Source organism: Cryptomeria japonica, chromosome 11 (genome assembly GCF_030272615.1).
Source record: "Cryptomeria japonica chromosome 11, Sugi_1.0, whole genome shotgun sequence".
Taxonomy (NCBI): domain Eukaryota; kingdom Viridiplantae; phylum Streptophyta; class Pinopsida; order Cupressales; family Cupressaceae; genus Cryptomeria; species Cryptomeria japonica.
The window spans coordinates 27127588-27152864 of record NC_081415.1 but is presented as its reverse complement, the minus strand read 5'-3'; the positions used below and the strand labels follow the sequence as shown (position 1 = coordinate 27152864).

At 36.3% G+C, this 25277-nt stretch overlaps 1 protein-coding gene across 2 annotated transcripts in view; it reads right to left on the bottom strand.

The window, feature by feature from the left end:
• Positions 1–3313, bottom strand: part of LOC131070824 (uncharacterized) — a 63766-nt gene extending 60453 nt beyond the window's left edge. The window contains exon 1 of one of the 2 annotated variants that reach the window (XM_058006485.2): positions 2614–3313. In XM_058006485.2, coding sequence (XP_057862468.2) covers positions 2614–2939 — 326 coding nt within the window. In that variant the 5' untranslated portion in view covers positions 2940–3313. The remainder of the gene's footprint in view (positions 1–2613) is intronic. The other variant, XM_058006484.2, reaches the window with a different exon arrangement.
• Between the last annotated feature and the right edge of the window lie 21964 nt (positions 3314–25277).

The following is a 25277-nucleotide window of genomic DNA, read 5'->3' as shown; positions in this document are numbered from 1 at the left end:
AAGCTTGCCAAACAAAAAGTTACAACTAGAAGTATAAATCTGCAGCAGGCCAATTGTACATTAAAGTAAAACAAATAGGTATGGATGAAAGGAAGGTGTGAGAATTTGCCAAGATCTAAAGGCAATGGAAAGCACAAATAAGAGAGAACAAAATGTGACAAGAATAAACTGTATTTCTACCAATGATGCAAAATGTGATCAACTGGATCATCAAGATTATTGTTACATACAATGTAGATGAATCTGCTTATAAAGGCAAGGTTAAGAGACAAGAGAGCACACAATGATGACATGTGGTTAATGAGATGCAAGGGTAGGTAGGAGAAATAGTAAAATATTCCACATGAGGTGGATCACCCACCGAAAGTGGAATTATCACTCCACAATAAGTGAATATGATAAGTAATAACAAGATCACACCATAAAAGGTGGAAATTCTCCTACATACACACTCCCAATGTAGCACATCTCCTTAAGTGTCTCATATGCAAACTACAATGTTGTGCATGTACCTAAGTAAACTTAAGTAAAGTGTAATTATATCCAACATGAATAGATAATTACACCAACACCCCCCCTTAAGTGCAACTTAGGGAAATGCACTTAAGTCTACAATGCAACTAAGCAATGCAAGATGGGTCTCAGCTACATGGCCATGCTAGGTACCCATGTACAAATGCAAATGCATGCAAACCAATGAAATCTCTTACAAACGGAGAAAAAAAGAAAAACCACATGGAAAAAACTCCCCCCCAAAAGAGAGATGATGAAAGCACACAATGCTCTCAATGATGTATGAGAAGAACAAAATTTGTCCCCCCCATAAAAGAGAAGAGGAGACCATGGAGCCCCCCCTCAATGTAGAATCTCCTGCAAAGATGGTCCAATGTTGTTGACCAAAATACCTCCCCATTAGGAAGAAAGAGAGCCAATGCTGCACCAATAATGTCAAAGTGTGACAAAACCAAGTACCAATGTCGATGACGATGAATCACTCGCTGCAACAAAATGAAGATCAAGCATGAAGACAACCTGCTTTGAGCATCAACTAGATACTCATAAATGGCAGAAATATTGGTACAATCAAAGTCTCACAGGAGCCATGCACAAATATGTACAATCTAAGTCTCAACTGGAGCCATGCACCAAGTTTCACAAGATATTTCTAATCTACGTGTACAAGAAGATTACATCAAATATGTCATCAAAGACAAGATACAAAGAGGTGTGGCACTTTATGATAGTGCGAGTACAACATTGCTCATGCAAGAGCATACAATATGATCAAATATGTGCAAAGCTGAAAACATGAAAATGATGCCACCAAAAAGATGCCTTGTTGAAAACTGCAGATGAAGATGCCTCCGATTGGGATGTCATCAAGAAAAAAATAAGAGCAATAGGCCCCCCTTGGGTGCCAGTTGGAAGCACTGCAAGACAGGTATAAATTGAACAAGAAAAATTTGTTCCCAATTTGACTTATTAAAAAAAAAAATTTTTTAAAGATTTTTAAAAAATCCCATTAAAAACAATTATTAAAAACCATGCAAAAAAAACTTTATTAAAAACCAATTAAAAAAAAAACATGATTTTCTTTTAATTTTTGAACTTTTAAAAAAAACTTTATTTTTTATTTATTAAAAAACATTTTGTAAAAAAACAAATTAAAATTTTTCGCAAACCGCAGATACATTGTGGTGTACCCGCAGTACCTGTGGGCCTAGAAAAGTATAGCAGAACAGAACTACTCAAATTTTGTCCAAAATAACTCAACAGAACCTTTGAAAGTATAGCAGATGAAGAGACTTCTAGCATTATCTATCCTTAGCCTCATAGACGTTAAAAGTATCTTCTTCTAGATTCTAAATTAAGCTGCCCCGGTGAAATGGCCATTTAAAAAAGGTGATAAGGTTCCTTAGCCTATAGTGATCTTGCTAAATAGATCTGGAAGAAGACCTGTATGGATGGAACGTGAACCTGTTTCAAAAGACAGGTTATATTCTCCTTAGTAATGATACGGCTACCTGAATATTTGATTTCATATTAAACACTGGAACCAGAAGAATCAAAATAATTGGAAGCTTTGAATTTGACATTTTTAAGGTTCACGATTATGGGCTTGCCTCTTGTTAATTTTTTCACTAAGAACTACAGAAACATTCCTATAACTCTATTCAAGATGTTTCCTATTTGCGGAGCAGCGGATCAGCATGAGATAATTTATACAAACTTTTTTGAGAGATATTGCTTCTTCTATCTAAAAATAAGGTGAACATTTTCACATTTCTAGTTGGCTACCATTTATGGAATTTACATGGAAGCATATGGTCTCGCGTTAGCATCAATTTCCTGCAATCCTATTTAACCTTAATAAAGCCACCAATTGACCAAATCAAAGCTTTCTAGCTATGATTGATAGGGTACATAGAGTGGTCAATTGACACAAGTTTAAAGCTATTATTGCTGGCACACTTAAATCCATCAATTCGTCAATGATTCTGTGTGTTATAGCCGGCTAAAATGCACATACCTAGAGCCCGTAATTATATCTATTACTATCCAATGTAATATAGTATCTCCAAAACAATTCCAAACAGAAAACAAAAGAACCACCTTCTGAAATTGTTGGAATCTTCGATGAAGGAGCTCAAACCGGCTAGAAATTTGTCAATTAAGGTCGGTTCAGAGCTAAAACGGAGATCCAAACGGCGTTGAAGATTCTGCGTCTCTGCTGGTGCAAGAGTGGGGGCCTTTTCGCCACAAAGGAGAGTGCATCCCGCTTCTGCTAACACTGCCAGCATGACGTCCACGTCCGTTTGCTCCACGTGGCGAGGAGTTTTCTTCAGTGGAGACTGAGGAGCACCGGCTGAAGAGGATGGAATCCCTGCGCTGCCATTGTTAGGGCGCTTCTTTGTAGGGTTTCGCTGGAGATTAACCATTGCTGCCGTGACTACAGGAAGCGGAGAATATACAGTGACAAATTCAGAGCCTCAGTGAATGCATATAGTCTTTAATGAGGGTGAATTTTTAATTGAAATTGGCGGGAATAATAAGACCCTAAAATCTAAATATAAAGAGGCGGGGTTTTGTATTTTTTTTAATTAGCTTTTAGTCGGAGGTGTCTGAAGCTGTTAAACCGTTAGCCAAGAAACCAATATCAGTCATTTTCGGGAGCGGCTCCACATCAAATCTTACAGATACAAAAAATTGTATCGAATTTGTAGCTGTAAAAAATAATATCAAATCTGCTTGCGTGCATTGTGATGGATGAATTTTTGTTGTGGATGGTGTGTATTCATGTATTTCTAGGGGAGAGGTGTCAATACTATGCAGGTTCAGAAAGTGATAAAGAAAGTGATATAGAACATGCGTAGTGTGGGTTCCATACATGACTATTCACATTAAACATAACATCTTTTGGGTCATACATGTATCCATTACCAAAAAAGTATAAAACATTGTATAACATTTGTAAATATTAAAACATGCATTTACGAAATAAACACATGTCAATGTGGGCGCTTTCACGTGCAACCATGCCAAAGAGTGGGCCTCTCTAACAAAAATAAAATGTCATTGTAAAATTTTTAAACATGACCAAGTTTATGTAATGCAACCTCAGCGGCCAATAAAACAAGGATAACATAAACATTAATATTGCCAACACGGCACGCGTGGACCCCATCGCAACCCTTCACACAGCACATTTTGGCTGGTTTGGGTCCACATTGGTACCATGACACCTCCTTCCCCTGGCATAGTACCCAACACTTTGTCGCCTGTGTACAGCCCGTCCTATCTCCTTACGTCTTTTCACGCCAACTCCCACCTGCAACAACGGCAAAAACCGTGTAAGGCCACCAAATTCCAGCCAAAAACAATCAAATCAGGCTTAAATGAATTACTTCTGCAGATTCAATGGACAAACAATGCAAATTCAAATTTCAAATTCGAAACAACACATTAAAAAGGGGGAAACCACGAAATCCATGTATAAAATAGTGCAAGAGAAAAACAAAAAGCAAAAACACAGAGTGGCAAACATGCACATCAGTCGACCAGATTCAACAAAAGCACACAAGTATTGTTCTTGTTACCATACATATTTGTAGCTAAAAATATTGTAAAACATCAAATACATCATAGGCTATGCAACCACAAACATAACCTAGTATATGATAATTATAGCAAAACATTCAAAAGAAGAAGGAAATAAAAACACTATTATACTATGCAAACCATATTTGAGCTCATTCCTTGACCTCCATTGTTTCTCTTTCTCCTCCAAATTATTGTGGATCTCACCTCCAAAATGCAAGTGTATGCAAGCAAGATTATAATTCGAAAATGATAGCGTAAGGATACTAGAGACGTGGTCCTTAAATGATTGAAAGAGGCCTCCGATTTATAGAATTTGGAGAGAGATGAAACAAGAATTCGACGGATGAGATCGATTCAATCTGACGGTCGACATCGCATGCAAAGGGGAGTCTCTTGGGAAATTGTCATTTTGATGGCAAGTGGAAGATGAGTTAGAAGGACAATTCCATTTTTGACACTTGGTCGAAAATGGAAACTTTGCCTTTGAGAGAGGAGACAAGTGATTCACTTTTTAGAAAGTGAATCACTTAAGTGAAGACATTTGAGTGAGGTGGAAATTAATAATTATTAATTTCACTCATAAAATCAAATGAGCCAATTAATATTAAAAAATATATATATTAATTGTGACATGGACAAAAATATGGTGAATAAATAAATATATATTTATTTATTCAAAAAGGGACATGTTAGTAAGAAAGGGGATTAATTAATTAATTAATTAACCTAGGGGAAATGATTTGAATAAATTTAGATACCAAACCTAATGATGAATTAAGTCCCAATAGTGATGATTGATTGGCTAATAATTGATGAAAATTAATGACAATTGACTGAATTTGACAACAAAATAGGACAAAGGATCGAAAAAAACCAAAAATTGATAATGATTTTGATAAGAGACTGATAAGATTGATTGATAATGACTTGATAATATTAATTGATATTGAGGTTGATAATTAATGACTGATTAATTGTCGACAAAGAGGGAATTAAGTCTAATTGTCAAGATGATACCAATTCGAATGATTTAAAAATGTTTTTAAAAAATGCCAATTATAATGATTTAGGACCAAATGTGATTGAACGAGATTGATGAGGGTTGGATTTGAAATGAATTGAAACCAGAGGAATGACACAATGCCAACATATGACGAAAATCAAATGTGACATAGAAGACATGCTAAGAATTAGGTTAGCAATGTAAGAGTGATGACCAATTTTGAGTGACTACATTTTGCCCCTCTTTGAGACAATGTGATTGTGAGCATTGTTTCAAAGAATAATTAAGAAGATCATGCCCCAGTAGATCGAGGGACGGAGGTGGGTGCCCCCTCGAGAGATTTTTTATGTATGAAAGGAATGAATGATCTCTCGAAAAGAAGAGAAGAAATGTTAGAAGGTGAAAATATGATGAAAAAGAAGAATACTTAATTGATTAGAGATAAAGAGTTGAATGAATGATGTTGATACTAAACCAAGATGACTACAAGGACTGACAGAAGAAATGTCGATAAGAGGAAACTAGATGGAGAAGTGTTAATGATGAAGAAAAATCTTGCTTTCACAAATGCACAAAGAGTAGGTGAGAACCTTTATTTGATATGGCAAAATAGATGCAGCGCGCCATGGCAAATGAAGGGCAAGGACGATAATGCATTCCCTTTGCATAAGATAGACATGTCACAGAAAAGGAATGTTCCAAACATCCTAAGACATAATTGCCCCAGAATTTGATGAAACGCCCTGCAGACAGAAATCAAAACAATGATGATCATGAGCCATCCTGGCCACTCTAAATCACTTGGTGACATCATCAAGCAACATAGGATCATGATCAAAGATAAATCAATAAATGATAAGACTCGCTAATTCCAACAAGTCAAACAAACATCTTGATCTTCATTGTCAAAAGTTGAAAGTGTTGATAGGACGATCATGTTGTCTGGTTTCAGGACATGCGGTACCCCGTCTAAGACAAGACACAATTTGGTTTCGAGTATACCACACCTTGTATAAGACCCATGATAATGTGACAAGGACATATGATATTGATGTTGATTGATTGACATGACAATTTTGATCAGTTTGAATGCCTAGTTTGATTGAAAAGTTCATCTATTAATGCGTGATTTCATTAAAACACAATGTGTGATTGAGTGTTGTTGGATGTATGCTCAGCGATCTGTCTATGCACAAAGGGATCATTTTATTGACAAAATGCAAAATGCCAAAGAAATTGTTTTGGGAATTTGATGTTTTCACTTTGTAGGAATTTCGAGTTTTTTACAAATTTTTTGTTCGTTTTTCAGGACTTTATTTGACTTTTTAGGGATTTTTTCAGGACATTATTTGATTTTTAGGGATTTTTTCAGGACATTATTTGATTTTTATGGATTTTTTTCAGGACATTTTATGATTTTATTTTTATTTTTTTAATTTTGCCCCAGTGTCTAGCAAGGCAAGGAATATGACAGGTGAATAAATAGGCTTGCTGAAATGATGGTGGATAGAGGGAAGACAAAGGCCTTTTATCATGGAGACAATACGAATGCAATTTTCAAGGGCTATTACGTGATGGGACAAGAGACTGGATATGACAATGTAAAGCAGTGACATGGCATGAGGGACATGTCAAGAGGTTTTTGAAACTATGTTTAAATTTTGCGTCCTTATGTCAGATCAAGATCAAGAAATGAAAAAGAGTGTATGGATAGTATAAGCAAGACCAAGAATGGATAAGGGACATGGACTGAAGGTCGGGATTGGCTAAGGGATAGTGGCAGAAAGTTGCAGGGAATATGGATGAAAGGTTGTAATAAGCAAATGGATAAAGACCAAAAGCTATGATAGACTAAAAGCTGCAAACAAGATGCATGATGCTCATGACGATCCTCAGCCTTGTCAAGATCAAAGGTGGAAAGGGAAACTGGACATGAGGGACAATAGAATATGAAGGGTAATGACAGGGGTTCGATAGGATAATGGAATAATGAGGGACAAAAGGATATGATAGGATAAAACCTGTCCCCAAGTACGGTATGCAAGAAGTTCATAGATTACGCATGATGCCTGTTTGCCAAGTTTTCATCACGGTACTTGCCCAAGGTGCCTGTTTGCCAGGTTTTCACCAGTGGACGAATTTTATTTTATTTTTTTGACTTTTTTTACTTTTTCAAGAGAAGATGGACACTCGATAGGGGATGGAAGAAGGACTCAAGCGTCTCTTCTTTTTTTTTGGATAGTAGCCTTGAAAAAAAAAATGGACCATGACCTTTAAAAGTATGCTCAAAGACGTTGGTAGGATAAGGACATGGAAAATAAGATGAAACTAAGGCGAGGATTTATGCAAAGGATTGGATCAAAGGGATCGAAGGATGAAAAATATGCATTGGATAATGGATAGGGTATTGGAAGAATTGGGCTTCAATGGATGGAATTGAAGGCAAGATCAACATTGGAACACACCTTGACGGGTGGTGGATTGATGGAGGAAAAATGGATTTTGGATATTGAGATTTTGAGGAAAGAAAGGCTATGGATTTTGGGACATAAGGGCCCAAAATGGATGAAGAAGGTGATGGAGGAACAAATTTGAGAGGGTTGGAGGGAGGAATAGCAACTTTGGATGCCAAGTTGGATGTTTCTTTAGGCTTTTGTGCTTTAAGGAGCCGCTTAGGAATCCACATGGTTTTTGATTTTTCATGCTTTTGTGGTTCCTTGGAGTGCATTGCTTGCATAAGGGATTTAGGAACCCATATAGTTTTTGAATTTTGTTTTTGAGCAATGGGCCTTTGTGGCCTTTTTAATATTTCTTTTTCTTTATAGATCATATTGTTCTTTGTTTTGACATGTCGATTATATTGGACATGTTGATCCTTGAATACATGTGGATTTTTAGACTCATGACGTTTATGCTTGGCATCCAAATTGCTTGGAGGGGGAAAGGAATGCATGGATGGATATGAATGAAATGGAGGTCTTTTGGATTGATGAAATTTACTCAAGGATGTGTGCCTTGTCTAACCTTGCATAGAGGACGAAGGGATATAAGGACCTAAGCTGGATGGAAAGTATGATGGGGAAGGTGTATGTTTGGATTTTGAAGGGATGTTGGATTTAGTAGAGGTACCCACGTCTTGAGGAATTTCGCTGAGGTAGTGACCCTTAATATTTTCTTTAACATGAAGGGATGCTTGCTTATGGAGATCTACTCCTTTGCCTTTGTGAATATCTTGACTTGTAGGATACTCTTTTCTTTGGGATATGATATGAGAGAAATAATGAGATCTTGAAGTGGATCGGATTGCACCAAAGTGGAAGAACCCATTATGCATGTCAAGGGTTCATGAACATCTTGCACTGACACATTAGAATCATGAGGGGGGTTAGGATCATGAGGGGGACTAGGATTGTGTAGTGGACATGGTTCAATGACAGGCTCTTCAAGAGATGGAATGGGAGAAATAATGGGATCACCAAAATAAATGTGATCTTGGAGTGTATATGGAGCATTAAGACAAGGAGATGGAGGAACAAAAGGATTTTGTGGAGGATTTAAAGGAATAATTTGATCTTGACAAGGAGGAAGATCATTGGAATCCTCTTTAAAGGTGCTTTGCTCTTGACTTTTAATGGGATCATCGGAAAGGATGGAAGGGATATCTTGATCTTTCTTAGGAAGTGGAATGTCAATGGGATTTGAAAGGACATTGTGTTCTTGGATAGAATGGATAGGAATAATGGAATCATTGCGAGTGTCTGGGGAAATGGGATCTTGGTCAACAATTGGATGGGATGATAAGGTTTCAGGATCTTGATCTTGATCTGTTTTAAGACACATTTCTTCATGCTCTAAGTTATCCTCTTGACATGAGATTGGACTTTGGATATGCATGGGGGATTTTGGCAAGGGATTAATGCTTTGGCATGAAGGAAATGCACTTTGAACATTTGTGATGGATTCTGGCAAGGAATCAATGCTTGAACATGAGGAAGAGGGACTTTGAATGGGGTCCTCTAAAATAGGTAATGGCAATAAAGTGCATGGTTGCATTGGGTCTTGTATTTCTGAAACATGACAAGGATGTGCATCATGAATTGGATTATCTTGGCAATCAATTATGGATAGCCCTTGGATAATTTCATCCTTGGGTGTATTGTTTGATGAGGACAATATGGAAGGTTCTTGTGAAACTTCTAAAGGTGTAGGGATAGATGCCACTGGAGAGTCAATTTGTTTGTGGGGGGATGAGGCATTGCTAGACATAAGTGTATTATCTTGATCTTCTTCAAAGAACTCACTTGGTAGGTTCCTTAAGAGCCTTGCAATAAAGCCACCTTTCTTTCGAGGTTTTGACATGGTTGTATCTGGAATTTGAACTTGTTTGGCAAGAATTTGGTCTTGGTTTGATGTCATGTTTTGATTTTGAACTAAATGTTGCTCAAATTGGTTTGACATGTTCAAAATTTGGCTTGGTGCATGTTGCAAGTTTTGTTTGTGAATCTGTGATTGTAGTTGTTGACATTGATAAGTTGATTGAACTTGTTGATATTCCACCATTGGTTGAACTATTTGTGGACATTGTATAGTTGGTTGGACATATTGTTGAAATTGGACCATTGGTTGTATATGATGGACCATTGGTTGTGTCTGTTGGAAATGTTGAACAATTGGTTGTGATGGTTGAAAATCTGATTGATAGTAAACACCTTCTTGTTCTTGTTGTGGAGGCACATAATGTTGTTGTCTCTTTTCTTGAAATTGTTTCATCATCTCTATTTGTGAGAGGAGAGCTGGTATGTCTGATCATTCAATAAGAGATCTTACAACAATTGGCTCAATCTTTGGATTTCGACCTGGAAATTTTTTAAACATTTTGGACATTTGTGATCTAGTCTTCTCAATGTTTTTCACTCTTTGTTCCAATATCTCCTTTTCTTGAGCTAGTTTCTCCTCTAGTTTTTGTATTTGGAGACTTATTTCATCATAAAAAGTTTGATCCAAGTTCTGAGACATGTAGAGATTTGATTGACATGATTGATTTCTCAATTGTGATGACATGGCTTTGTAAGAAGGTTGAGACCTCATTTCAACAAACATGTCACTATGCAATGCAACTAATGGGATTGACAAATGCAACCTAAAAGGATGACAATGCAACTTAATGTTTTTGGACTTTTCAAGATTTTGACAAACTCATGAATGCAATTCTAAAAATGAGACCCTTAGGAAATTGAAATGATGTCTAGACCTCAAAGGACAAAAGGACCAAGTGACAATAGGACAAATTGACAATGTCTCACCTATATGCTTGGATACTAAGCTAGGTTTGACCAAATGACATTGATGACAAAAAGACAAAAGTTTGATAAGGTCAAGATTTCCTAACAATAATTTAGGGTTTATCAAAGATTTGCATTACTCAAGTATGACAAAACCTAGTTTTGACACTATATGCAAAGGGACAATTACTATGCAAATGACCCTAATATGATATGATAATGACCTAAGCTTGATGAAGAGACCTAGGGTATGCAAATGTGACCTGATGTTACGAGGACAAGGATGCAAATGCAAATGTATGACAATGTCAACCTAAGACAAAACCTAAGGTTGAATTGTGAAATGGTATTACTCTAATGCAAGAAGACACATGCAAATGGATGACCCTTATTGATATGCATAGGGGTATGACCTAGGTGAAACCTAACCTTGGTAGCTGACAATGAATTTGCAAAATGCAAACCTAGGATGAACCTAAATCTAAGTGACATGAATGTTGAGACAAGATTTTGAAAAATGTTTGACAACCATGTTTGAAGGTGTTTTGAACTTTGTTGAATGAAATACTCTTGTGTTTAACCTTGTTTTGAATCAATTTGTCTTGTTTTTGAAATGAGACACAACTCAACTTTTGACAAGCAAAGAAGACAAGATATTTTAACTTAGACTCAAGAAAATCATGCTCATTCACACATTTCTTATGGTAGGTAAAGACAGTAGGTACTTGAGAGGTAGACTCATTATGAGATTCGAGGAGAATACATAGATGCTTGACCCCACGAGCTCCCCTCCACGACACTCACTTCTCACGTCGGGTTCACCATTTAATGTAGCTAAAAATATTGTAAAACATCAAATACATCATAAGCTATGCAACCACAAACATAACCTAGTATATGATAATTCTAGCAAAACATTCAAAAGAAGAAGGAAATAAAAACACTATTATACTGTGCAAACCATATATTTGAGTTGATTCCTTGACCTCCATTGTTTCTCTTTCTCCTCCAAATGATTGTGGATCTAACCTCCAAAATGCAAGTGTATGCAAGCAAGATTATGATTTGAAAATGATAGCGTAAGGATACTAGAGACGTGGTCCTTAAATGATTGAAAGAGGCCTCCAATTTATAGAATTTGGAGAGAGATGAGACAAGAATTTGACGGATGAGATCAATTCAATCTAACGGTCAACATCGCGTGCAAAGGGCAGTCTCTTGGGAAATTGCCATTTTGATGGCAAGTGGAAGATGAGTTAGAAGGACAATTCCATTTTCGACACTTGGTCGAAAATGGAAACTTTGCCTTTGAGAGAGGAGACAAGTGATTCACTTTTTAGAAAGTGAATCACTTAAGTGAAGACATTTGAGTGAGGTGGAAATTAATAATTATTAATTTCACTCATAAAATCAAATTAGCCAATTAATATTAAAAAAAAATAAAATTAATTGTGACATGGACAAAAATATGGTGAATAAATAAATATATATTTATTTATTCAAAAAGGGACATGTTAGTAAGAAAGGGGATTAATTAATTATTTAATTAATTAACCTAGGGGAAATGATTTGAATAAATTAAGATACCAACCCTAATGATGAATTAAGTCCCAATAGTGATGATCGATTGGCTAATAATTGATGAAAATTAACGACAATTGACTGAATTTGACAACAAAATAGGACAAAGGATCGAAAAAGACCCAAAATTGATAATGATTTTGATAAGAGACTGATAAGATTGATTGATAATGACTTGATAATATTAATTGATATTGAGGTTGATAATTAATGACTGATTAATTATCAACAAAGAGGGAATTAAGTCTAATTGTCAAGATGATACCAATTCAAATGATTTAAAAATGTTTTTAAAAAATGCCAATTATAATGATTTAGGACCAAATGTGATTGAACGAGATTGATGAGGTGTTGGATTTGAAATGAATTGAAACCAGAGGAATGACACAATGCCAACATATGATGAAAATCAAATGTGACATAGAAGTCATGCTAAGAATTAGGTTAGCAATGTAAGAGTGATGACCAATTTTGAGTGACTACAATATTTTTCTACATCACACTGTTATTTCACATTTTCTCCTTTACGAATTGTATAAACTCTAACGCTTAGTCTGAAACATTTTGAAGCATTCCCAGAAACCAATCCCAAGCATTCCCAGAAACCATTCCCAGCAACCATTCTCGAGCATTAATAGGCATTCCCAACAACCATTCCCACTAAAATTTACGTATTTTGTTACTTTTAAATTAAAAACAATGAGAAATATAATGCTTACCAAAAATGTGTTACACATACACACATATTCATTCAGTCCCACATTTGCTTCTTTTGCTTGGGTGAGGGGACGTAGTCTTTGTCATCATTAGACTCCAGAGGAACCTTTGGTACTTCATACCAATAACCAGTGTCATTTGCAACTCTCGCATTACCTGCACCTCCCGACGTTCCTCTCCTACCACCTCACCTGCACCTCCCGATGTTCCCTCACCTCCCGCCTCACTTGCACCTCCCAACATTCCCTCACATCCTGCCTCACCTGCACCACCTGACATTCCTTCATCTACCTTCTTCCTCTCCATGAGCCACATCCCCAGCATCATCCATCCGAGTGTGGTTTCGAAAAACCTTGCCTTGTGGTCCACCCTCACTTCCCATCGAATGAAGGGGAAAATTGTAAGAACCCCATGACTCGGTTCTCGATTAGGCACTTCAAACCCTAGCCCTGGAATAGTTGTTAAGACAAGTTCATCGAGATTGAACAACCAATCATCGACCACAATTTCTTTCAACAACCATTTAACTTTCTCTGAACTTTTCCCAATCTGCCAAGCCCAAGCTACCACCATGGCCATGATGTCTACATTTGTCTGGTATCGGTGATCTGTGCTCATGAAACAGTCACCCAGAAACAATTTCAAGTACCAAAGAAATTTGTCATCACCAAACTTGAATACGACCTTCAACCTTTTATCGGTGATCTTGCCCCTAAAGGCCAGTTGTTGTCTCGTCGTGTAAAGGGTGAAGATGGCTTCCATATCTTCTACAAACACTACATGCGTATACAAACCTTCTGGATTTATGCAGGGAATGTTTTTTTAACTAATTGAAACTATATCCCACCAACACATTAAATAGCAACTTCACAGCTTTTTCAATAATTGCCTCCAAATTTATTCTCTCATGTTGTCTTGTTTCATTTATTGACCAATTAATAAGTGTGTCCCTTTGCAATTGTCATGCGTATACAATTAATGCATGCACAATTGTATAGGCAATGGTTGCCACCTTTCACACTTTCCCAATTGCCATGCGTATACAATTAATACATGCACAATTTTTTAAGAGGTGGCTACCAGCTTTCTATAATGCCTACCAAAATACCCTAGAGAAATACACCTAGACTAACTACAATTAGAGATAAAAATAAATTAAAAAAATCTCATCTACTAAACAACACATACATCTGTAACATCTATCTAATGCATATCATATACATCATCTACTAAATGCATCATTACAAAATGCAACTTATTCTTAATTACCACATTACATAACACAATTTACGCAAGCGAAATAACATATCATATCATCTTTCCCCTAGGGTATCTCAACGTCACTACTTAAGAGTAACATCCTATAGTCTAGGTTCATTTTAAGCACCAATACCAAATGTTCCTAAATATGTATAATGCATTCATTCCATCATCATAAAGCTAACTCATATCCTTCCTAACATCATGTTACTAATTCCATAAACAATCATCACTTCCATTAAGACTACCTTAGATCTAGGAATCTTATGCATAACATTAAGATTATTTTCTTATACATTTACATTAACATACATCCATGATATCTAATAAAAGTACATATTCCATCTAAGAATCATACATCAACTTATTTAAACATACAATAGGACAACTCGTGTCACATCCAAGAGTATCATATTTATTACATACAATTTCTAGTCTTACAATGTCACATTACATAGATTCACTGTTATGAGGTACATGATCCTTACTTGATACAATGCCATCATGAATACATGAGTGATACAATACATAGAATCAGTTGCAAATCTTCTCACATAATGAAGAGAAATAGAATCCACATCCATGCACGCAACTCCAATGAAGAATATCTCAATGGGAGAAGCATCAAACCACCCGACCATGTGGAACCAAATAGGAACCACCCGCTGTGCTAAGAGATGACACGGGGTTCCAACACTCACTCGTGACCTAGGATGACACCTAACAACCATGGGACTCAACATAGCACATAATGAACTCAACATAACAATAATCACATAACTTCACAAGGCTGAAATCAACAATAGACTCTTCCAGAGGCGTACAATAAAATCATGGCATATGGACATGGTCACATGTAGGAATTAAGTGTCATCACATGTTGTCCTCGTATAGAAGGGAATATGGCCATCCTTACTAGTCATGCTCCTATGTGCTAGCCTCACAAAGAAGGTAATTATGCACCCATAGTAGACATGTATGCTATCCTCACAAAGAAGAGCAATCCATACTCCTAACAGTCATACAAGCCACCCTCATAAAAGAAGGGTAAAACAATCCCTTAACAAACATGTGGAGCCATCTCAATCTATGTGAGTACGAGGGAGATTATATTTACATCTCATATGGCCCAACAAAATAGAGTTATCTTATTAGGTGAAACCCAAACCCAATCAATTATTACATGTTATCACTGAATTACAAAAAGGAAAAAAACTCCCATTGTGCCCTAGCGGTCTAGGTGCCAAGCAACCTAACTCACGTGACCCCAGTCATCACAAGAAGCCCACTCCCCCTAATCATATGTCAATGCATAGGGTAACATGCAAAATGACATCACAACACATGAAATAATACTCACAAAGAGGTCTTCAAGAACATATAACATCACTGAGCACAAACTGCACATAAGCATACATATGAACCATTACAAGCATAAGGCCTTCACAAATACCTCATAGGCATAGTACTAAATCAAGAACATGAAACATAAGCACATCATAAACTACTGCAAATCCTCAACAACAAGGTACAAAACATCCCACTGGAGTCATAGAAACAATCCTCAAACAACAAGGCAAGAACCTCTTGTTGGAGCAAACTTTTGCACAAGGAAACTCTTCAATGATAGGGAACGATCCCACATACCGGAGCACAAAATACATCATGAAACATCATATAACATCATGAACCAATTAAAATTACTCAACACAGACTTCACATGCCTTTGGAAACATCACACAATCCAAACTAGGGCTTTACAACACCAAAATTGACCTTTCTAGGTATTCCGGACTAGTTTAGCTCTCTTGGCATGCACAGTGCCATTCCTGGTTTATAGGGTAGCACTTATGGTACCTAGCATAGTGTTTTTGGTTCATTGCATAGCGTTTACGGTCCATTGGTCAGTGCTCTGGGTCCATAGGTCAGCTTTATCATTTTATGGGTTAGCTCTCCTGGTTAGTTTGTCAACTCTTTGGGTTTGAACAATGGCATTTCTATTATGCATAGCAACATTCATGGTAGATAGGGTGGCATTCCTAGTTATTTTGGTGGCATTTCTGGTTGGTTTGGTGGCATTTCTGGTTAAGTATGCAATAACTCAAGTTTGAAGGATCTTTAAGGTAAAGTAGCTGCCCAGATTGACTCGGGAGACAAAATTGACCTCATGGGCATGACCAGGAGGTTGGATAAGCATCAAAATAAGTGTACACATGATTTATGCATCAAATTCAACTCACGGGAATGAGTTTACAACTCATTGGTTAAGCATTTTGGCTAAAACTGCATTTTAGATTCAAAGAGCAAAGGAGAGCACCTAATCTTTGCATAGGCCAAAAGAACTAAACCAAAACATTTCCAAACCATCCAATACTCCAACAAAAAGATAAAAAATGCATGAACATGACATGGACACTCTTTGTGAGCTTCAGGAGCTCTTACAATGCAACTGACACATTCAAATCAAAGAAAACAACTCCTATCTCAACTAGGACTTCACAAGAGAACAATACACAACAGATATCCAAAACACTCTTAGAACATACTGGAAACATCAACATTCATATGCACGGGATCCATTTTCTTTTTAACAACATTTCAGAGATGTAACATTCCCGAAAAACACACTCAAGAGAATTTCATAGAGAAGACACAATAACAATTCACAAAAGAGAATCAATCTTCCCCTACAAAGCTAACCATTCCCTTATCAAACCAAAATAAACTAATCCCAAAACAATCTTTGAGTTGCAGACACGACAAACATATTTTCTCATGAAGGAAGCATTCTTTGAAAACATACATGTAATTTAAATAAAAAAATCCACTGACTTTCAAATCGCAATCCAAAAGAGTTGAAGAAGAAGAAGAAGAAGAAGAAGAAGAAGAAGTGTTGAACCCAAAACCACTCCAAAATCTTCAATCCAAATAAAAACATGAATCCAAAATCCAAAATAGTTCTCGTTGGTAACTCCCAAATAGCTACGGGAAGCCAAATAAAAAAATCTCCTGCAAAAACTCTCGACCAATCAAATAAATCCATACAAATAATATTTCTTGCCTACCGTGTATAGTTCCAAGGTAAGAATATTTTATTATATTTTCTACCAACAAATTTAAATTTTCCCAATCAATTATGAGGGTAGGTAGAATTAACTTTATTTATTTTTACACCTCCCATGCATGGTAAAAATAATATCTTAATATTATTACTTTTTAGAGGTGTAGGAATAGAAAAAGGTTTTATACTTATATAATTATTATTTAATCAAAATCAACTTTATAACTATTTCTAAAATAAATTAAGATTAATCAATCAGCAATAAATCAAAAGGATAAAAATAATTAAATAAAACAATAGCCAATAAATCAATGAAATGTCTTCGGACATGTCTTGTCGTGGTTAAAACACTTTGTTGGTGAAGCGGCCACCAAAGTTCAAACCCCTGTTGGGCCATTGTGCTCGCAGACCTTGTGTCTTCACTGGGCCGTTGTGCTCATGGGTTTGAACAAGTGAAGTGTGGGGATGAGGTCCCCCAGTTGTGGCCTCACCAGTTCATAGCTCCAGGTCAAAATCGTTTCACGTGGAGTCGGAGGGCGTGTCATGCGAGCGTGTCATGCGACCAGGTGGAGTCGATATCTAGTACCTACAATCTTGCATCCACCGATAAACACAACAAAGCATATATATACAACATCATAGTAGCAGGCAAGTAAAAGAGAATCACAACACCTTATCATGCTCACAATGAGTGATAAGGCATCGTCCCTTTCATGAAGATAGTCACCCAATACAAACATGTCTCATAAAATCATCATCGTGAAGTAGGGTTAGTATCATCATCATATATCATGAAGTCACATGAATCACATAAGAATCTCTAATATGCATCTATCTATCAAGAAATACCATCTATCGAGTAATCATAACATGTCACCCATCACATAGATCATCAAAAGTCATCAATATATCATATGTCCATATAACATCATAAATGTCTACTGCATAGGAATAAATCCATAACCATCATCAAAATGTCATCATAAGTCTAGATAAGTCTATTGAATCATGAATCAAAATGTAAATCTAGGAGGGACACTACAATTTCACCATTAATAATTGTCATGCGTATACAATTAATACATGCACAATTGTATACGACGTGGCTGCCAACTTTCACCCTTCTCCATGTATATAGCTGAGTTGGCTCCCTCCTATCAATGGATGGGGTCCACATGTATATGGGTTGTATATGTATGAATACCTTTCTATGGGATCCACATATCTCATGGGCTCCAATTATGTATTAATACCTTTATGAACACACACACACACACACATTTATATATATACACACACACAAACACATAGACACACACTCACACACACATGTACATATATATTTATATATACACAAATGTGTGTGTGTGTGAGAGAGATTATATATAAAGTCAAATACATATTTGTGTGTGTGTGTGTGTGTGTGTGTGTGTGTGTGTGTGTGTGTGTGTGTGTGTGTGTGTGTGTGTGTGTGTGTGCATCACTATTCATACATATATATGTTTGTCAATCCGTATAATGGCATATGACTTACTGTGCAATTGCAGACCAATTCAATATTTGCATTCACAAACATGTACAAGTGTTTAGCAATTCTATACCAATCTAATCTTTGAATTCAAAGAACATGTAGAAATTCATGCCAATTACTCTACATGTATGTATATTAATATTATAATGTGCATGTGTGTATATACTGATTAAAGTAATGTTTTGAGGTCACATGCAAAGTTTGTAATATATAGCATGATGCAGATTGACAATGATACATTCCAGACAACGCACGTGGATACAACAGAGCGTGGAAATGTCAAACACATATCAATGCTATCAGATTGTAAAAAATTATCGATATGAGAGGCAAAACTATCTCAAGGTCCACGAGATTCTAACAAGTGAAGGTCTTGTCAAAACCCCATTTCCAAACGATGTTGATTATGAAATATTGAACTATCTCCGTGAAACTTTCCCCACCTCACACTCCATTATTCCACCCACAAACTATCTTGTTAACATACCATATCCCCAAATACGAGCACAACAAGAGTGGTTAGCTAGGAATGGTCACCATGTTGACCAATTCTTTCTCTTTCCATACCCCTGTGATGATCTTGTCTTCCCCACAAGATCTTGTTTCTTTTCAAAATTATTAAAAATTAGCCTCCAATCATGGCAAACCAACTATATCAATAGATTTTGCTTAGAAAACTATGGTCCTTAGGTCCAAGAATGATCTCAAAACCTGTCCTGGCAACACCTGCTACGTACAGTAGTGGATGAACAAATCCCATCATGGATTTTTACCAAAATATACGTCCAACCTAATTGTAAGCCAAGAACCCCTTCACGTCTATACAATCAAGTAATTATTTGGAAAGAACATAGTCTAGCTACACCTTGTTGCGCCACATTTGAAATACTCAAAATTTGAACTTCAAATTGGTCTCGATGTTGAATGAAGGCCCAAATATGTATCTCTGTGAAATGGGTGAGCATGTAATCTAGGGTTGTCGTTCTTAACCTACATTGTTGTCAATCATAAATATGTCAGTTAAAATGTGAAAATAGATGAATTTTGAAAATTACAAAGAATTGAAGAAAATTGCTTTGTGAATGTGTCCTAAGATTTGTTTTGTGTCATATGACCATTTTTTGCCTGAACCCAGTTCACAGTTTGTCATTATTTAAATTTTCAAATTTTGATGTTCCTCACTCTAAAACAATTAAAATCCATCACCCTAGTATCATCATGAGGAATAAATGATGGTATATGCTCATTCTTCTACCTTGAAGGCTTGTTTCGAATTTCAGAGCCCAACTCCTTACCAATTGAAAGTTGTGGTGATATTTCCTAAATCAAGGCATTGAAGTCTAATGGGAAATATTTGAATTATTCTTTTAAAAATAATTCAAACATTTTAAATTGTTTTCAATATATTTTCCATTTTGCCCTTTTTAAAGAGGAAGAGAAATCAAAAGTCTTTATGTAGGTTCTGATGAAATAGTTGCAAGTGATCCTTTGCTTAATGCCCTTTGTTGCTCAAAAATTTCATATTCCTAACCTTAAAAGGTTAAAAATGCTCAAAAAGTGAGCAATCTTAACTTGTTGCTTTGAAAAGTTAAAATCCTAACCTTGGGAGATTAGAAATGCTAAAAAATTGAGCAATCCTAACCTAATATGCTCAGTTTCTCAAAACCCCTAACTTTCTAACCTCTATTCGAGCATTTGAAAGAAAGTTATATGTTATGTTCATCCATTGAGAAGAAATAATACAGGGTTTTATTGGATGGGTTGTTGTTGTGCTGGTAAACAAGCTTGTAAAATGGAGAATCAAACACAAAATTTATAGTAAGGAATGCTCTGGTACACTTGCATGCAAACTGTGTGAAGTGCCTTAAGGATTATTTGTTTCAAGAAATGGAAAGCAATGACTGTTGCACATAAGATTAGTTGACAGACCGTTATAAATTTTAAAGCGAATGCAAGTGTCATGGTCATTGATATGTTACTTGTAAGCAAAGGAAATGCACACATATTGTTTAAAATTGTCACCCTAAAGGGATGTGGTCACATCAGTTCTAATGATTGAAAAGATTGTAGAAAATGAATTTGGAAAATAGGTTTTAGAAATCTTCGAGCAAATGCACTTGTTGGTGTAAAGCCCAATTCCACTTTTCCTTGCATGGCTTGTGAAAGAGAAGTGACTGCATGTTAACTATTTGATAGAATGCATCAAGGATCATGTGATAGCATAGACAATGCGCACTAACTGTTTGACACAATGCTCACATAGAATGTGGGAGCATAGATAATGGGCGTTAGCCGTTTGACAAAATGCTTCAGATTGAGATGTTATCTCATGGAATGCAAAGACTGTGCAAGTCGTGTCAAATGGAGTTGTTGAAAAGGCTTTAGAAATTTTAAAGTAAATGCCACTGATAGACGTAAAGCCAAAATCCGCTACATTTTTCAAGTAATGTGAACACTAAAACAACATTTGGGCATCTATCATTATAAATTTTGTTATACATGGAATTGTTTAGGCAGAATACATGCGAGTTTTGGAAATCATAGGTAGATGAGTCAAGCAGTTCAACATATTTTTATCTCATAAAATGTTGTGACTTATGTTCTCATAAAGCGTCAAAATAGAAGTGTACAAGCCATTAATACGATAGATCGAGACATAAGATAATGTAATGTGGTCACAATAAAGATGTACCAAAGATGGGCTCACATATGAAACCCGTTGGAGCAAAATACATTTTGAAAATCCATGCACTGAAGAAGATTGCAATGAGTTTACTCTATATGGATTATGTCATGACGTGAACTTTAATGAAATGGCATTTCAAGCTTTCAGCTTACGATACTTTCAAAGTAAGAAAAGGAGGACTAAAGGTTGTTGATGTATTGGTAATGTTAGCCTAGATGTCTAAAGATGTGAAGACAATGCCTAATGGAGAGAAAGGTTGATTTTTAATGTGGTTAGAATATAGTTCATTCAAGACCGAGTGCTTCGTGATTGTGAGAAGACACATTACCACTTTGATAAAGTCAATATGTTGTTTCCTTTTTGATAATTACACGTTTCAAATGATCTTTTTGTGAAAGTGATTTAAGTCACTTGTAATTAAAGTTAGAATTTGGGCTTTATTTTTGCAAAGGTTAGGTAAATCCTAACTTACTTCAAAAAGGTAGTTATTCCAAGCGGGAACCTAAGTTGCTTTTTAATTTGGATATTTTCAAAATAATGATGAAGAATACATTGAGTTCATATGTCTTGAATGTATTTGTGAGTTATTGGTACTAATTTATCATATGTTGAATTAGTAATCCATTTATGCATTGGTGTAATACATTGGTTTTTAGTTCCATGATCTATGTAACTGATTTGATGAAACACATCATTTCCTGGTATCTTGACTTGCATGTGACAGTACAACTCGTCACTTTGTATGTTAAGGTTTATTGTACTTCTTTCATCATCATTACATGTTTCAACCTATTTGGTAATAAACCCCTTTTGTTTTCATTATTAGTTATTGAATCTCAAATGGCTTTCATATGTCTACTGTTGGGGTTTTTATGAGTCATCTTTCCTTAGTTTTATGTTTTCTCTTTTATGTACTTTCAAGTTAAAAGTTCACAAAAATCTCAAATACCCCCATCATACGAGGGAGTTGCCCCTCTCAAACGCAAAGGAAGATTGTGGTTTTACTACAATCTCTCCAACTGTTGGAACGTTTGTCACTGCTCTTCGAGCAAATAGGGTCAGTTTCAGATAAACAACCACAGTGATAAATCTGTTTACCAACAAATTTTTGGTGACTCGGCTAGGGAGAAAAATACCAGTGTGTTTTGTTCCTTAGAAATTTTTAGGTACCTTTTTTCAGAATGAAGGTTGGCGACTCTGTTTGAAAGGTCAAATTTAGAAGAATGGTTTGGTAAAAAGGAAAGTTGGAAAGTGACAGTGAAAGTGATGATGAAGATTATATATATCAAAAGAAGTTGTTCCTGATGAGCCCATACAAGTTGAATTATTGAAGAGCTTTCACGGTGGCATGTAGTTTACTCCTGATAAGATTCACCCCTCCTTATGTCAAGTGTTGCAAGATATTGAAGAAAATCATGGAAAAGAGATTGGTTTTGTTGCTTATGATCATTTACCCAAATCAACAACAATCAAGGAAGATGAAGATAAAAGTGATCTTTCTCCTGTACTAGTTGCTTGACGAAATGATATTTTCAATAATTCACAGATTCAGTTTTTGAAAAGTTTCCATGGTAATAGGCAACTTGGTCCTAGCAAAGTGAATCCTTTGTTGCTTGAAAAGTTACAAAGGATTGAAGAAAATGAGAGGAGTCGAAATTATTTTCTCACTGACAAAATATCTTGCAATCAAAGGGTTGAAAGAAGCTCACTTGAATATACATGTCAAGAGGATTACCAAGAACAAGTGGTAGGGATAGAAATAGGAGATTCCATTTCTTCATTCAATAATAAAGATGATTGTACAAAATATGGTGAGGAATCATTGAAAGTTCTCTCAACTTGCATGCAACCCCAAATCAGAAATGATGATGAAGACAGAGCATCCCATAAAGAATCTCATGTAGTCTTTATTCCTGATTGGTGTCTTGTAGCTTCTAATGACGACTTTCTATGTGGAGAAGATATTCTCATTCATTCACCACTAACAGTTGAAGATGAAAACTTTTCTAAGGAAATCAAAGGTATGATACCTAGTGGACAGCCTTGTATGGATATGACCAATGGAGAAGCAACCATAAGTAAAATTTTGTAGACATATTCTTTATCTTAAAAAATGGAGACCTTTACTGAAATTCTAGATAAGCCCCGAGTGAAAGAAGATGAACCATCAAGCATCCACTCTTTATCATACATGCCACCTGAGTATGAAGTTTTTTAATTTCATGAAGAGTGTGATGAAGAGGAATCATTGGGACAAGAGAACACAAAAAGTAATGCAGATGTCTATGAGCAAGTTGAAAATGAAATCTATGTAGGTATATCAACAAATTTCCCTATCTTGATGGAATTACAATCTATGTCTTATGAAGTATTCAAGGTTAAAAACAATCCTCTTTTTTAATCTTTAGATCAAGAAGACACCCCTATACAAGAGGATAGTTTTGAGAACTGTACCAAAAATACAAAGATAATTGAGGTAATGGATGATCTGATGAAGGAATTCAATGGAGTAAAGCCTTATGATATCCATAGCATAGGTTTGTGCTTAAAAGCTTTGGATGGTGATTTTCTCTATCATGAAGATGTCTACCATAATCCTCTATTTTCAGGTGAATGTGTTTCTACAAGTGATTTTGAAACCCCTTCTTCATTTTATTGTCATATGGAGAAAGATTTTTGCAAGAGGAGGATACAAAATTACATAGCTAAATGCGAACCTGGTGCTTGCATAGCAGCGCAACAACATACGTGGATGACCAAGGAACTATTCATGAGTTGGTTGCACCACTTCAAGCACTTAGTCCTTGGGGGTGTATCACCAACGAATAGGTGCTTGTTGATATTCGACAACCACGACAACCATGTTGCATTGCCAACAATCTAAGAGGCAAGGATGTTGGGCGTGGACTTGCTGACATTGCCAGCTCACACATCTCCCAAATTGTAGCCACTCAATGTGAATGTATTCTCCCCATTCAAAACATACTTCAAATCAGAAAGAGTTGCATGGATAGCAAGGTTCTCTAATTTAGAAATCATGAGAGTTAAACTGGCATAATTGAGTAGCAAGTCTCTGTCTAAGGCATTGATTGTTTCAAACATTGTTGTAGGATTCGAAAGGATGGGGACATGGCCCCTCAATCTCGATGCCCTCACCCAAGACATGCAGTCCAGCGCCACATTCCACATTGATGATTGGGAAGATGCATCTGCAATGCAAAACATGCTTAGCTTTTCTGGAGTCCATGTCTCCCCAGAAGTGGTTGCGGAAAACAGTGCAGCCAACCATCAAACGGATTCAACTGCACAAGTGCACATGGAACAGGCAACCACCAACATTGATGAATTTGTAATTGACACTTTGGAAAAGAGTCTTGAACTTCCATCCAAGCAAATTGCACCCTCCTGGGTGGTGGAAGGGGTAGTGAATCTCGGTGTTGAGTTAGAAGGTGAAGACAAACAAGGGACATGTAGCTTGCCTTCACCACCAGAAGGTGTCATTCTGAAAATGGTGCATTACTATGTAGATTATGGTGACTTTGACAATGAAAACGATGTAGGTTGGACCAAGAAGAAACACAATATTTTAATGTGGAAGAGGAGAGCCTAATGTCACAAGTAAGTGAGATGCCTCAATCACAACAACAGAATACACTTTCGTGATTCTTAAAGTTGTCTGTTCACATTGTGAACCAGAAAAGTGGCAGGGGGGCTTCAACTGGCATTCGTTTGGTCCGGGAAGGGCGGTTGATAACTTCTGATGAGTTTGTGGAGGGTGTTGAGTTTGCAGAGACAAGGAGTAGAGAAATAGAGGAGGGGAAACAAAGAAAGAGAGAAAAGATAAAATTAAACAAGGCAACAAATTTTGTTGGCCAACGATACTAATGCATTGTTGAGAAAGGAGAAGGCGATCTTGTGACAAGAAAAGGAAAGACTGAAGGAATTAGAGAAGAAGGAAAAGGTTAAAAAACAATAGCGAGATATTGCAGGGAAGGAACATAAGGCTGAGGAAAGGGCAATCTCAGAGCAAGTCCAAGAGTTGGCAAGAAATAAGT